This window comes from Peromyscus californicus, unplaced genomic scaffold (assembly GCF_007827085.1).
Source record: "Peromyscus californicus insignis strain IS unplaced genomic scaffold, ASM782708v3 Scaffold_2__1_contigs__length_46816999, whole genome shotgun sequence".
NCBI classification, from domain to species: domain Eukaryota; kingdom Metazoa; phylum Chordata; class Mammalia; order Rodentia; family Cricetidae; genus Peromyscus; species Peromyscus californicus.
The window spans coordinates 44022756-44039530 of NW_026294540.1; the positions used below are offsets into that span (position 1 = coordinate 44022756).

General features: G+C 45.6%; 1 protein-coding gene across 7 annotated transcripts in view; it reads right to left on the reverse strand.

Moving 5' to 3' along the window:
* The window catches only part of Stard13 (StAR related lipid transfer domain containing 13), a 394637-nt gene that overhangs the window by 30767 nt on the left and 347095 nt on the right, over window positions 1-16775 (reverse strand). For all 7 annotated transcript variants that reach the window (XM_052754625.1, XM_052754624.1, XM_052754620.1 and 4 more), the window contains one exon: window positions 4518-4581. In XM_052754625.1, coding sequence (XP_052610585.1) covers window positions 4518-4581 — 64 coding nt within the window. The remainder of the gene's footprint in view (window positions 1-4517; window positions 4582-16775) is intronic.

Consider the following 16775-nt stretch of genomic DNA (forward strand, 5'->3'; position numbering starts at 1 on the left):
ATTTAAAGAGTTCACTCTGCCGAGGGAATTGTGGGGGATGCTCTCAGAGGGAGAGCCTGTGGTGACTGGGTGGGAAACATGACAGAAGACCCCTCCCAACTCAGACATTTCTAAGACATCCATACGTTATCTGCAAGTCACGTCTATGAATATTCCTCATCCACTCGGATGGCGGCTACTGTGGTCACATCCTCCCTCCGCCTTGCCTCTGCTGCTTCAGGCTGCCAGGAAGGGCTGTTTGGTCGGAGATGCGGGGCATGGAAGTCAGTGTCCCAGGGGTGAGGGTGGAAACTGGGTCCCTTGTTGTAGTGGCAGGAACTTAGTCATGCCCTTGGCATCCAGGTGGGGAGGTTCTTGCCCAAGGCTTTACTTGTGGTTTCTGTGTGACATTCCACCTTTGGCCATGGCTCGGAGTCTTATCAAAATGCCAACTTTAATGGGAGTCTTCTTCTGGAGAGCTCTTTTCTCTCTTGGGAAGTCTTTCTAAACATCAGCCACTCAGGGCCATTCGGTATCACTATGACGCTAGTGTGGATCGGTCGGTAGTAACATTTGTCCAAGAGCAGGGAGCTTGGCTTTGCCTTGCTTTTAGTTTGGATGAGCTCCTGTGTTTGGCTTTTTTCTAAATGAGAACACTTTTTACTAAAATTACATTTTCCTTAGGGATGGATGCCACTGGAAACTGAGAAATGGGTTTTTTATAAAAACAAAACAGAACAGGTCAGGGGAGCCACACAAATCTGCAGCTGGGACTGGAGGCCAATCCACATTACACGGACACTGAGAAGCTAAAGGTGCCTCTTCCACTAACTTGGTATGTGGGCAGCCGAGGAGCCGGTCCAACTGCTGGCGAGTCCCCACTTTAGAAATGCGTCTCGTTAGGGCTTTGGTGAGTCTGCAGTAAGGTGCTTAGTGAGGACCAAGAGCCATCCACCTGAGGGCAGGTGCCATGTGACATGTATGTGAAGCAGAACAGACACCAAGCCAAATAGGACCCGTCCTCAGCACTTTTGTTTGTTTGTGGACCTCCATTTTTGTCCCTTAGCTCAGCTCATCTTCAAAATTAATTTCCCCAGACAGGTAAAATAAACTGTGGACCTTAGTGTTGATGGCAAGGCACACCTCTGTGGTAAAAACAGTGCACTGCTTATACGGCTTAGGCCGTGGGACTGACATGCGTTTAGGGTCCGGAATAATTCAAAAGGTGAGGAGGTGGTTGGGTTCAAATCTCCTCTCTGCTTTTTGTGTGTGTGGTTTTGGGGCCACTGATTGAACTGCTGAGTTTCTTCATCGTTAACATGGAGCACAGGGCCTCCCAGAGAGGTCTCATGTCAGCATCTGCTAGCTACCCTGGCTGCCGAGCAAGCCCACGGAGCCTTTTCACGGGTCCAACCGCCTCTAAGGGGGTACTGTGGCCTTGGATGGTTGAGCCATGTATGGATCACACAGCTCATGTCTATGATTCTTACAGACTGAAGATCAAGAGTCTGTTTCGTAGATTGCTTAAAAAGAGGACAGCCACAGGACACTGCTGTCTCAATCCCCTTAATTCATGTCGTCAGTCTCTTTCTATTTGTGTCCAAAACTGGCTGTAGCTTCAAGGGGCACTTGATTTCTCAAGTCTGTCTGTCTGTCTCTCTCTCTCTCATATAATTTGGCCTAGTCCTGGTTCCTAGTCAAAGAAGTGTTTTTGTTTGGTAATAGAAGAAAGGGCCAGGCTACAGTTTCTGTCAGGGCTGGATCTCAGAACTGAGCGCTGCCACACGGCACACTCCTGTGTGGTTGCACACTCCTGTGTGGTTGCACACTCCTGTGTGGTTGCTTGAAGCCAGCCACAGATCACAGACGCTAGCCAGGACTGAGACTGACAGGTGAGGGGAGACCTCGTGTTGGAATGCTTTTATTTGAAAACCTAGTCTATGAGCCTTCAATTTCCAACGTGAAAAGCAGTATTTTACTCACATGCACGTATGTGTGAGGCCTCCGTAACTAAGCGGGGAGCGAAAGTGTGTGCATAACTGTCACTAACACAAGAAATACCCGAGCGTGTCAGAGTCCTGAGGTGACAAGTTTACAGAGCGGCTTCTGTGCAGGCTGCACAGAGAGCCTTGTTCACGGACATCTTGCCTGAGAGTTTTGAAAGCAGGTGACAGCAAAAATCCCACCGCTTCTCCTTGTGGTAAACAACGCGTCTCAGTAGTTTTTGACGTTCTCTTTTGTGAGGGACCCACGCAGACCAGTCACCTAAGGACCCTCGTTTTACACTCACAAGAATGGTTGTATTTGGTTTAATAAGAACCATGTGTTATAATCAAAACAACATCTGACCCCCATGCTTCAAATAGTAAGTGTACACTTCTCAAGGGGTCTACTTACACAGACAGCTGTTGGGAGGTCTGGTCCCACATTTTAAGCTTGTCTGGGGCCTGGATAACTCACTCATGTTTGAAAATTTCTCTGGATATTGTTTTTCGCTCTTCTACCTCCTTAGCAGAAATTCTTGGTTCCCAGCTCCAACCCCAAACTGCTTTTAAGGTGAAGTCAAGCCAAATTGATTGAGAGTCTTTGAGGGGTGTTGCTTTGGAGTGGAAACCTGGGGGGTCGGTTTTGAAGGGTTAGGGCACTCCAGGGTGAGTTAAAATGCGTTAGGTGTAATTATTGCTCTGTGCAAACCAGAATAAAGTGTATTACTCTCTTTGCTTCAAAATAAGCCCAGATTTGAGTGACTACACATGGAGATGCTGCATGGAAAAAGTCCTCAGTGATTTAATCCTGAATTTCCGGGAAAGAACGGATTCAGTGAGATTGAGCGCAGAGCAGCACAGGTTGGTGGAGCCCTGGTTTTGGAGTCAGCTGCTCCTAAGGACACTCCTGCGGTCAAAAGCCATCTGTGAGACTCACCCAGGCGCTATGAGCACATGGCAGGCTTAACTTCCTTACGTAGAACCCAGACAAGCTCTACATGAATGAGATAATGCAATGTGCAGAGTTCCTATCTGATAGTCATCAATGGAGAGCAAATTGGGTTTTCCTTCCCCACAATGCTCAGGACCAGGAGTGTTTGCCACATTGGAGTTGGGTTGTGTTTGATTTTGGAATGCCCTCATAGTCTTTATTGCTTAATCAGAAACTATGAAATGCATACTTAGCTGAAATCCAAAACTTCTGACCATCATAAACCCACTCAAACAATTTAGATTGTGTAAGTATTGGTTCACATCTGTCATCTCAGCCCTTGGGAAAGAGAGGCAGGAGGATCAGGAGTTCAAGGCCAGCCTTGACTACACAGCAAGTTCAAGACCAGATGCATGAACCTCTGTCTCTAAAAACTTAAACAAACAAACAAACCCAAAAACCAAAACCAACCAACCAACCAACCAACCAACCAACCAACCAACCAACCAACAAAGGACTCTGGACTACCATTGATTTCAGACACAGTATGGATGCTAAATCTTTCGTTCCTGCCTCCATCTTCCTCTCTTCCCTCCCTGTCCTCCATCTTCCTCTCTTCCCTCCTTCTCCCCCATCTTTCCCTTCTGTCCTTTCTGTACTGCATCCAGCTGAATCCTGGGTCCAGAACACTAAGTGCTCAACCCCGAGGTCCACCCCAGCTTCTCCACTTCATTTCAAACTGCAATCTCCACTCTTGGGCAAACAAAGAGAACAGTTTGCAGGATGCCTGGTGAGAGGCAGGGATCGTAGCAATGGTTAAAGTGGAAACAAATTCTTGTGACTGGGACATGCCTCGGGGAGAGCGGTGAAGGACGAGCCAGGTGCCTCGGCCTGGAGTCGCATTGTCCCCAACTCCTGCACTCCTACCACCAAAGGAACCTGCCATAAATCCGAGGCATCTCTGACATGTACTTTAAAGAAAATGTGACTAGAGCCAACTGGAAGCTGCTTGGCGTGGGCCCATCAGCTCTGTCCTGAATTTCTTAATCCACCCATTGCTGTGGAGTATGGGATCACACGTGGGTTGACAGTTACAGCTGGCAGACTTCTGAAAGGGCATGCCAAAGAACTGACATATTTATTTCTTTATCCCAACCTTTTGATTAAAAACAAAACAAAACAAAAAACCACTAAAACAAGCCAAAACAATGAAATTGCCAAATCCACCTTTCAGTACGGTCTTATAACAGACAGGTAGTGGGAATAAGATGTGAGATTTGGAAAGGAAACAGACGGTAGGGTGGGCACGTGAGAATTTTGCCTTGGTTCGATTTTTCTTTTTACAGGTGTGTGTGTGTGTGTGTGTGTGTGTGTGTGTGTGTGTGTGTGTGTGTGCGCGCGCGCGCGCGCGCGCGCGTCCGTGGAGGCCAGAAGAGAGCATGAGATCCCCTGGACCCGGTGTTGCTGACAGTCACAGGGGTGCTGGGAACCAAACTCCCATATTCTGGAAGAGCAGCAAGTGCCCTTAACCACTGAACCGGCTCTCCAGCCGCAAGCTCCTCCAGCCAGCAAGAGCAGACCGCTCTGCTGGGGCAGTGATGGTCTCCGGCAGGGGCACTCACCTTCTTCCTTTGGAGGTTCACATCAAGTCTCATCGAGGCGCACTTGTTCAACGCATTAAGTCGTCTGAAAAAAAGGAGAATTGGATGATTTACTAATGCGCGCACACTTCCTCCCGGTCTGCTACCTTTCTCTGCTTTTGGTCAACCTGAAAGGGTAGAATCAATCAGGTATGTGGCGAGGCATGGCAGCATTTCCAGAAAGTGAGCTACAAAATGATTGTGTTCTCTAGCTTCCTGATCGGAGACTCTTCCACTCCCCAACCCTTTCCTGGTCTAAACCCGGCCCTTCTGGCTCCTCCTCCCTTTCTTAGAAACCATTGAGATAGCATTAACTATACTTCCACCAGCCCGTCCTCACTGGCCACTGTCCACTTCGGTCAAGCCCGTCCTGGTATGGACCCCCTCAGGCACGTTTTTATTCTTGTTTTCCTTCCTGCTCTGCAGCAGTGAGGATACTGGAAAACACCTCACAACACCACAGTGACGAGTTATTCCCGCTGTGTCTTCCCACAAACTTGTTTGCTGAAGGCATAGCCCTGGTATAACTGAATGTGGAGTACGGATGTCACTAAGGCCAAATGAGGCCATGAGGGAGAAACCCCGATCCCCTGGGATTAGCGTCCATGTAAGAAACGACACCAGGGTATGCATGCTTGTTCTCTCCTACTTCAGCACATGGAGAGACAGAGACCGAGGCTTTCTCCAGGAGGGAGATCACCAACAACCGAATTCTTGACCTTGAAGTTTCTAGCTTCTTGAACTGTGAAAAGTAAAACCCACTGTTAAGCTGCCCGGCCGCTGGCATTCTGCAGTGGCAGCGCATGCCAACTAATAAATACATTTTGTTTTCACCCTCAGCTGGACTCTCAAAATTGCTACCCAGCAGAATTCCTTCTAGTCCCCGCCCCGCCCTCGCCCCGCCCCGCCTCCTCCCCTTCCCCCGCCCCGCCTCCTCTCCTTCCCCCGCCCCCGCCCCCTGTGGCTCTCCAACCCAGACCACCAAAGATTCAGTTCTCCATCTGATGATGATTTCCCCACTGCTGCCAACTGAGAGGGAAAAACAAAACAGCTGGCAGTCATGCCTTCCTGTAATATTCCTTTCCTTTGTGGTAAACAGCATCTCCGCCTCGTTTGTTTACCTTTGCTGCCTGGCTGCTTCCCTGAAAGACGGTCCTTTTGTTTTTCAAAGCTAACTCTTCAGTCTCAACTGCTTTCTTCTTGAGCCCATTCTAATTCTAATTAATCAAGGAAGCTACCGTCACCCTCCAATCCTGCTTCTCACCATCGCTTACAGCATCCCAGCATCTCCTTCCTAACTGCTGAGAACAGCCCCGAGTTTCATTCATTGTTTTTTTTTTTTGGTTTTTCAAGACAGGGTTTCTCTGTATAGTTTTGGAGTCTATCATGGATCTCGCTCTGTAGACCAGGCTGGCCTCGAACTCACAGAGATCCGCCTGCCTCTGCCTCCCAAGTGCTGGGATTAAAGGCGTGCGCCACCACCGCCCGGCTTCGTTCATTCTTTTTTTTTTTTTTAAAGATTTTATTTATTTATTATGTATATAGTGTTCTGCCTGCATATATGCAGGCCAGAAAAGGACACCAGATCTCATTATAAGTGGTTGTGAGCCACCATGTAGTTGCTGGGAATTGAACTCAGGACCTCTGGAAGACCAGTCAATACTCTTAACCTCTGAGCCATCTCTCCAGCCCCGGCTTCGTTCATTCTTAAGTCTTACTTTGGTGAAGTCTCTTGGCCAACACCTTCATTATTGTGTGTTGATTTTTTTTTAAACGTTCGCATGTGGCTCAAGAGTCACTGGTCGCCACTCTTCTTGCAACGCTTTCATTTATCTCTAAAACCATTTTTACACCGTCACTTCACAACCTTCCAGTTTGGCTAATTCTGTATTGAATTTGTTCTTTAGAAGCAGAAGATTCATTTTCTTTCCGTCTCTATCCCCATCCCCCATCCATTGCCCGATCTGCATAGAGCTGTGTTACGGTATCACACATTTTAGATAAATCCATACTTGATATTTATTACAGCCATAAAGTTCTATTCCCACATGTATCATACTTGAATAATTTTCCTTTCATTTTCAACTTTTCAGTGTCCCTAGAGTTAATGTGCATAGAGTTTGTTTACTTAATATTCTTGTGTTTATTCCAAATATTTCCAATTATCTAAAGCCTGTCAGACGGTCTGTGAACTTAATTCCCTTGGACAGATGTCTCTCAGTTTCGGTTATTTCTTACAGTTGAGACCCCTCTGAAGTACGTTATCTATTGTTCTAGAGCCCAGCAGTACAAAAGGCCTAGGACACTATTCAGAATGTGGGCCGACTGTCATGTGGGCCCTGTTCCAACAGAGAACCCACTTTAGCTGTGCCAGTACCCTGGCTTCTCTGGGGATCAACTTGTATTTTGCTGATGGGAGGGAGATAATTACCCAGGAAAACCCCAGGGGTACAGGTCAAACTTCCCCCACTTTTCCATCTAAGTTCAAGGAACTTGCCTCCTTTTAAGCCTCCCACACCTTGTTGCCAATTCTTGAATATCACAGAGTCTGTACTGTAGATGGAGTTCCATTAGGAATGTCTCCACTGATCAGTTAGATTTCGTTTCCTGAGCACACTGAATCTTCTATGTAGATTTAGTCTCCTGCTTTGGAAATAAATGTTCTAGGTCTCTGGGTGGACATTTGATGTTGTGAAGGAAGAGATGACTCTGAAAGTTGGTGGGGTGTTTTCGAAGCAAGTAAATTCAGTGATTAGCTCTTCTGTTGCTGTTGTTTTTGTTTTTTCGAAAGACAGGGTTTCTCTGTGTTGCCCTGGCTGTCCTAGAACTTACTTTGTAGACCAGGCTGGTCTCAAACTTAGAGATCCTCCTGCCTCTGCCTCCCAAGTGCTGGGATTAAAGGCGTGTACCACCATTGGCTGACAGTAATCTCATTTTTGATCAATAACATTTCCTCTGGCTGCTATAAGCAGCCAAGAGAGGTAAAGAATATTTCTTCACACTGGAAGTGTCTCCTCTGCTCCTTATTGCTGAACCTACCAATCACAGCATCAACTCCCAGAAGCATTTGCCTTGACTTTCATCATCCAGACGTTAGTTTTGCTTATCCTTGGCTATCATAGTAATGGAATTACATAGTATGCATTTAAAAATATTTTATATATATGAGTGTCTACATGTGTGTATGTGCACCACATTCATGCAGTACCTGCAGAGGCCTGAAGAGGGCATTATATTCCCTAGAACTGGAGTCACTACAGTTATGAACCACCACATGGGTGCTAGAGACCAAACATGGGTCCTCTGAAGAGTAACAGGTGTGCTTAACTTCTGAGCCATCTCTCCTGACCAAGCATGCATTTTTTAGTGCACGGCTTTTTGTTGTTGCTGTTCAGCATGATGTTTTTAAGACTGATATGTTGGTAAGTACAGCACTAATAATCAGACTTACTTGCCGAGTAGTTTTTCATATCATGATATATAACTGGTTTATCTATTCTCTTGCTGGTGGACATTTAGGTTGTGTCTTAGTTAGGGTTTCTATTGTTGTGAAGAGACACCATGACCACAGCAACTCTTATAAAGGAAAACATTTAATGGAGTGGCTTATGGGTTTAATCCATTGTCATTACAGTGGGACATGGGGACATGAAGGCAGACATGGTGCTGGAAAAGGAGGCACATCTTGGTCGCACAGGCAACAGGAAGTGGTCTGAGTGTCATACCGAGTGAAACTTGAGCATATGAGACATCAAAACCCACCCACAGTGACATACCTTCTCTAACAAGGCCACACCTACTCCAACAAAGCCACACATCCTAATAATGCCACTCCCTATGAGCTTATTGGGGCCAGTTACTTTCAAACTACCACAGGTTGTTTCTAGTTATTTTATTTTTTGATTTTTACTGATGCCTTCCTAATTGCCAAATTATGTAGTTTCTTTTAAGTGAAGCCCTATTCCTAGCAATGGACAACAATTACAGCTCAACATTATCTTTGGCATTTAAGACTATGAATCCTCTTATCACTTCCTATCACACACAGCACAGACCCCTTGCGCAGTCTCTACAGAGCATATATCACAATGCGTCTTTAGGATTCAAACCAGAGGAATCTTGTTTTACTGTGCATGAGCATACAAAAGCACCTCATATCATCTCAGAGCATACCAGACTTTGATGACTTGCGATCTCCTTTCCATCTCATCTCCCCCGAGCCCCAGAGCTACATTTCAAACCACCCACTGCTCTTGCCAGTTTGTGGGGTCCTTCAGGCTTTTCAGGCTCCAAGGCTAAAACTGAACTCCCTACATTTCCAAAACCCATCTCTCCCATTTACTGTCTCGTCTTGACTGAGCACCAACAGGAATCCACACCAGAGAAGAGTCAGCCTGAGACTAACCCTCAGGCTCAGTAGGCGTTGCACACTAAATCTGGTCAAGTAAGTGTGACTGTGATATTCTTCAAGTCTTGCCTCTCCTTTGGTCCTAATTTGATCTCTTCTTGTCCCACATTGAGTCAGGCAATACCTGCCTTTACTCCAATGCCCTGCACTGGAACTTCTTCCGCTCTCAGCGTATCCCAGCACGTGTTCAGTTATACACGGAAGACGATTCTCTTCATTTCAGTCACTGACAGTTTACCCACTGACTGTGCGTTCATGATGGTGTCAAACAAAACACTCGTTGGTTCCGGATCAGGATGTCCACAGCCGAGACGCTGCTTTCTTGGATTTGTGGCTACAACTGGCAGATTGTCTTCCTGGCCAGTTCCACCTCAGAGTGGTGTGTTAATTAAAAGGCATCCCTGTTGTCCTTTGGCAACTCTTCCATGGGTTTGTTTAGGGAAGGACTGCATGCTGTTTATACAATATACTTATCTAGTATACTTGTTCCTCCCTTGTGGCTGGAGGCACAAACAAATCACTGGACGTTGTGAAAAAGATTTTGGTTTACTACAGGCACAGAAACATCAAAGGTCTAATCCTTCTTATACTACACATTTAAATATACTTTATATTCATGATATATGGAGATGTTTTATTATTTGTGAAAGCTGGAAGCTAGATTTGTCTTCATAGACTTGTCTTTTAGACACATCTAAACTCAAAAATATATCTTCACTTAAAATTACTTTTCTATTTGAAGACAATATTCAGGAAACATTATATAATTCTCTATATAATACCTGCTAAAGCACTCTGTCAGTACACAAATAACTCTTAAATTCAGTAAGTCAAACAATTTTATTTTTTTCCATGGTCTAACTTTGTGAAGGGATACTTCTAAAAGACAATATAAAAATGGCTGATAAGCACACAAAAAGTTGTTCAACATTTGTTTGTCATGGGAGAAATACAAATTAAAATAAGGAAATACTATTTCATGTATCCCAGAAGGCTCAAATCAACAATATTGACAATAGGGGCTGGAGAGATGGCTCAGTGGTTAGAGCACTGGCTGCTCTTGCAGAGGACCTGGGTTTGATTCCCAGCACCCACAGCACAGCTCACAACCATCTGTAACTCCAGTTCTTGGGGAACCAATACCCTCTTCTGAACTTTAGAGGTACCAGACATACACATGGACATGCATGCTGGCAAAACACCCAGACACAGAAAAGAAAATAAATACATCTTAAAAAAAATAGCTGTAAGGAGGGACCAAAGACACAGGACTGCCACACACTCCTGGCGGAGAAGAGTGAGGTGGGGACTGGCCGTGAAGAACAGCAGTGAAGCTGGGGGAGCATTGGGAAAAGTAGACCACCAGACAGATCAACATGATAGGACTCACAGTGGCAACCGGACCCCAGAAATACAGTCATCCGGCCTTTACACGGGGGCAAAGGCCAGGGAAGAGACAAAAGAGAATCCTTTAACAAATGGTCTTGAAACAGCTAGACAGTCCCATGAAAAGAAGTGACTCTAGACAGACTTTCTACTCCTAATACAGATGGACTCAGAGTGGAACACAGTCTTAAACGTAAGCGTGCAACTGTAGAATAAAAACATGAAAATAGGAGAAAATTCAGATGGCCTCCAGTATATGATGACCTTTTGGATTCAACATCAAAGGTGCAGGCGAGGGATCAGATTTTAAAACTTCTGCTCATACAGAGGATGAGATGGTAAAGTAGACCGGAAGAAAATATTTATGAAAGATAGCTGATGGAGTTTATAAAGTGTGCAAAGAACTCTGAAATCCTCAGTAAGAAAACAAATGGCCCAGTTTAAAAATGGGTGAATTATCTTTAGCCAAAAAGAGAGACACAGTAGGAATGTTAAAACGTTCTCAGTACTGGGCTGGAGAGATGGCTCAGCAGCTAAGAGTCCCTGCCACTTTTCCTGAAGACCTGAGATCAGTTCCCAGCACCCACACTGGGAAGTTCACAACCATCTTTACCTCCAGCTCCACAGGCTCTCACACCATCTTCTGGGCTACAGGTACTGTACTCATGGGCAGGGGCACACACGCCTGTGCACACTCACACACAGATAAAAATGAAACAAAGCACAATTTAAAGGGTTCAGTATCACATGTCAATTGCAAATTAAAACTCCCATGAGCTACCACTGTATATTTCAACGAGGTTGGTGAGAGAGGGGGTAACAGAAACTCTTGGTCACTGCTGGCGAGGATGGCAAATGACTCGGCTACCTCAGAGCACAGCTGAACGGTTCCTTACTGCGAAACCACCTTCGATCCAGCAACCACACCACTTGGTAGCCACCCAGATGGCTTTCAGATTTATTTCCATGTGTAAATTTGCACTTGGTGTTTACGGCCACTTTAGTCATCATTGGTGAGATTCGAAAGCAATCAAGGTGTCAGGTGAACGGGAAGATGAACTATGATACAACCAGACATCGGAACGTTGAGAATTAGAAATGAGTTATAAAGACACGGATGGCGTGGAGGAAACTTAAGTGGGTACTAAAGGCCAATACGAAAGGCTGTGAATTGTGATTCTAATTATAAACATTGTGGAAGAGTTAAAATTATGGAGATAGCAAAAAGACCAGTGGTTGCCAGAGACTAGGGAGATGGAGGGATGCCTAGGTAGAAGAGAGGATTTTTAGGGCAGTGAAGCAGTTGTGTATGCCACAGTGGTGGACGTGTGTCATTGCACACCTGTCAAAACCACAGAATTAAGGTAGAGAGCGTGAGCTGTAATGTACACAGTGCACTTTGCAGTGGAACAGATGGCCCACCCTTTGGGGGATGTTCATAGTGGTAGAAATGCACATGTGAGGGCAAGGGGCAAATGGGGGCACTGGCTTTCTGCTAAAGTTCCTTATGAACCTCTCAGTGCTCTAAAAACAGTCAACTGAAAAGGTATAATTTTTATTATAATTATTAATTTTACTTATTAGACTATGAAATTATTAATATAAAGTGATTTGTATTTCTTTTTTAGAGTTTTTTTTCTTTGCATGTGTATGTGTGTGCATGTGTGTATATATATGCTCTCGTGTGTGTGTGTGTGTGTGTGTGTGTGTGTGTGTGTGTGTGTGAGTGTGTTTTGGCCAAAAGTTAACATTGAGTGTCTTCCTGATAAATTCTCCATCTTATATATTAGGTCAGGGTCTGTCATTTGAACCCAGAGCTCATCAACCCAGTCAGTCCAGATAAGCCAGCTTATCTATCTGTGTGTCCTGTGTGCTAGTGTTACAGAAGGGTAGTCATGCCTACCTAGGAGTTACATGGGCACTGTCTCCAGCTCAGGGGTCTGTATGTCTTTTGTCCCTCCAAAGTATGCTAATTAGCTCTTAATCTAATGTGCAAAATTATCATCATTGGAGGCATTTAGAAATGTTGGGTACAATCTCAGTCACCTTGTACATAAATCATCCTGACTCTTATAGAACAATAGCTTTCAGCCTGTGGATCGCAACCCCTTTCGAGGTGGCGTGTGTCAAATGACCCTTTCACAGAGGTTCCCAAGACCACCGGAAAACAGATATTTACATAATAATTCATAACAATTCATAACAGTAGTAAAATTACAGTTATGAAGTAGCAACAAAAATAATTTTGTGGTTGGGGGGTCACCACAATGTGAAGAACTGTATTAAAGGGTCACAGCATTAGGAAGGTTGAGAATCACCGGTGTAGAGCATTACAGAAGAAAATACATTTAAGGCAGTCTGAAACAGTGTGCTTCTTCATGGCGTGATACAGCACTGGCTTGTGACTTCGTTCACGTAAGGTGAAGCAGACAGTGGCTGACCTTTCTTAGCACACAGCCTGGAGGAGGCATACACTGGAAAGGCAGATGACAGAATCGCCTCTCTCAGATTTGGCTCCTGTAGGTAAGAGAATACATCACACACCAGAAACACTCATTGCACTCTATCAAACTGCTATAAAATTCTGGTGTGAGTGAAGTCAACCTTCAGTGAGGACAAAAACATGGTTCTGGTATTTATTTCCATTTAAACTTAATCATAAATAATAAGACAAATTCTCAGATGGTCTGGGTTGGTCTATTCGTGATTGCCTGGCAGACTGTTTCAGCATGAATGAGAATTTCAATTATAGAATGCATTTTGCCTTCCACAAATAGAGAGCTGGACTGGACTGGAGCCTCTCTTGAGCTTATACCACAATTTCTTCTTCTTCTGATTCCTGGAAAGCCTAGAAGGACGTTCTATATGAACATCGTTTACACGAGTCTACGGGTGTCTTCAGATCACTGTGATCATCTTGGCGCAGTCAGAACAACAGAACCCAGAGCACTGACCATGATAGCTTACAAACTGTACCGGGCTCGCCTTCCTGCAGCCGAGCAGAGATGCAAAGTCAAATGAGCCAATTGGCCGTGAAGGTAACAGCCTGTCCAGCCAGGACCATTTGCACTGCCTCTTTCAGACAAGGAGACAGGCCTCTGGGAGGACCGTCTGCGCAAGGGAGTGAAGCATGAGTGACATCCAGAAGTCGGTCCTATCTCCTTAATTTACTGCTTCTGTCTACTGAGGAATCATTTTTAGTAAAATCCAGAAAACAGAGGTAAGTGCCATGCTCCTGGCGTACTTTCTCGGCTCACTTTCCACTGAAGGAGAAAACCCATGGAGAGAAAAACCTTCACGCTTGTAGCAACCTGGGTTTAGCTATTAATGCAAACAAAACAGTCTAAGCCTTTCAGGAGAAATGGTCACAAAATCTTTTCAGTTTGCTGCTGCTGTCATATCTTATAGATGGGCTAATACGTCACCAAAGGGGAAGGAAGCGGTTTCATGTTAAGCGTCAAACTTGGGGTTCTGCTAGGGAAGTCGGTATGGAGAGAAAAGCTGATATTCATCTATCTAAGGGTGTATGCTCTGTGCCCCAGGAAGATGCTGAGGATACAGAGATGAACAAAAGATAGTTCTTATTTATCCTTGAGGCTCTCACAGTCCCATGTGGGCTGCGAGCATGATAAAGAGAGGAAGAAGCAAGTCACTTACTGAGTCCACCAGACCAAGAAGATAATATGTGAGCAAGACTGTGACGAGCTAAGAAATTTACTGCCCAGTCTAGGATAATTGTAGGCAAAGGAAACAGTCATCACATAGGATGATATGGTCTAGGGATGTCAGTCTGGAGAGGGAGGCAGGGGCTGGACCATGAGGATTGGAATGAAGGAATTAGGAGCAGTATGTGGACATTGGGGAGATACTGAAGGAAATTATGCTAGGGAATATCACCGTTCTTAGACATATACCTAAGGTGGCATGGAGAATGAATTTAAGAGGGACAGTCAAGGGATGGCTCATGAATCTGGATGAGGTACTGGAGAGATGGCTCAGTAGTCGAGAGCACCCGCTGCTCTTGCAGAGGACCCAGGGTCCGTTCCCAGTACCCACACAGGTGGTTCACAACGGCGTGTACTTCAAGTTCCAGGGCATCCAACACACCCTTCTGGCCTCAGTGGGCACTTGCATGAACTTGGTGCACATAAACGCATTCAGGCACACACAAACACATAAATAAAAAGAAAATAAATCATTTGAAATGAAATTTGAAAGGATCTGAATCAGACGTTGCTGCTCTGTTCAAAAAGCCAAAAACTGGAAACAGTCTAGATGTCCATCAATGGAAGAATGGCTAAAAAAATGCTGTACATTTGCACAGTGGAATATTACTCAGCTGTTATAAAAACAGAGTTATGAAATTCACAGATAAATGAATAGAGCTAGCAAAAAAAAAAAATCATCTTGAGTGAGGTAATCCGGACCCAAAAGGACAAATATGTTAAGTGTTCAATTATATGTGGATGTTAGCTGTTAAGACTTTGATAAGAAGGCTGCAATCTGTATAAATACAGCAGTTAGGTACAGAGTGAGGTCCGGGAGGGGAGGGATGGATCACCCCAGGAAGGATGATATTAATAGAATAGGTAATTCTGGATGGGAGGGGTGGGGGGACTGGGAAGCTCGAAGGGGGAGGGGAAAGGCTAAGGGAAGAAATACGGGGAGGGATAGCTAAAGTGAAGAGCTATAGCTGAGGGTTGGATGGAAATCTACTACAGTAGAGGCTTCTTAAAACATGTACATATGAGAAAGAAATCTGAATGGAGTCAACAAATAATGAGAAAGACAAAGCCCCAAGTCACCAAGTGAAGCCTCCATTTCTGGGAGTAGGTTCCATCTAATTGAGTTGTTGGCCAAAGGGACCCCATGGAGAGCCCCAAACAACCTAGGCTATTGCCAAGGCTATCGGTTTCTCTCCAAAAACTGAGAGTTTAGGCCCTATTGCTGAAGACAGCACCTACACAACTCACTGACCCCAGAGAAATCAAGCTGGCGCCTACCTGGAGCCTCCACCACTCTACCAACTGGTGTTCATGGTCCTGGAAGGAACTCTGCACACCACCAGAGGAGAAAGGTCAACACCAACCCAGCTGCAAACCCTGAAATCCGCGGTGGTGACTGCCTGCAAGCTGCACTGGCGCAGTGGTGGCACAGAGCTGTGGGAGTCACCAACCACTCTCTGATCGGGTTTAAGGCCCACTCCATGGGATGGACCCACACCTGACACGTCTTGGGTAATCAAGAACCTGAGGCTAGAGGGCCGAGGGCCCAGGCGAAATGCAAATGCTACTGTTTTGCTAAGGGAGTAAAGCAACAGAACGACCCCTAATGGCATTCTGCTGCACTCATAGATCAGTGCCTTGCTCGGCCATCGCCAGAGACGCCCCCTCCTGCAGCAGACGGGAACAAATGCAGAGACAGCTGGACAATGTGCAGAGAGTGAGAGACCCTGGAATACTCGGTCCTAATGCAGAGACCCACAGCTGGACAATGTGCGGAGAGTGAGAGACCCTGGAATACTCGCTCCTAAACGGGATGTCTCCACCAAATCCCTCCCCTCAGGGCTCAGGGAACCCTGTGGAAGATGAGGCGGAAAGTTGTGAGAGCCAGAGAGGCTGGAGAACACCCAGGAAACAAGGCCTTCCGCACACAGCAGGGCCGGTGCACACACTGTGACAGCGTGCACAAGGCTCACACAGGTCCGTACCAGAGAAGCTCCCAGTGCTGAGAGGGGCACGTGGGCACCAGCTTCCATCTCCAATTGATAACTGCTTGCAAATGAAAAGTTAGTTTTCTCCCGAGGAGTCTCAAACCACATTTAAGGGTGGGCCTAATGTCCGTCCAGCAGTAGATGGCCACCATAAAACAAACTCAATATTTTTATGAAGTGTTTTTTTTTTTTTTTGGTTTTTCGAGACAGGGTTTCTCTGTGTCTTTCTTTGCGCCTTTCCTGGAACTCACTTGGTAGTCCAGGCTGGCCTCGAACTCACAGAGATCCGCTTGGCTCTGCCTCCCGAGTGCTGGGATTAAAGGCGTGCGCCACCACCGCCCGGCGAAGTTTTTTTTTTTTTTAACTCACAATGCTTTGTGCTTTTTTTTTAACCTTATAAATATTTTGCTTATACATTATGGTTGTGTTTTTATGTATTATGTGTCGTGTTTTTATGTTGTGTGGGAACATGTATGTCTCTGCATCTATATGTGGTTTTTTAATAATTTTTTTATTTTAAAAAATTTTCTTTCCTTGATACCAACCCATGTTCCCCCTCCCTCTCCTTCTCCTGCCCCTCCTCACCTATCCCCATCCCCCCCCATCCCCTCCTCATAGTGGGTAAGGCCTCCCTTGGGTAGTCAACACAGGCTGGCATACCAAGTTGGGGCCGGACCTAGCCCCTCCCTCCTGCATCAAAGCTGAGGAAGGCATCGCACCACAGGGAATGGGC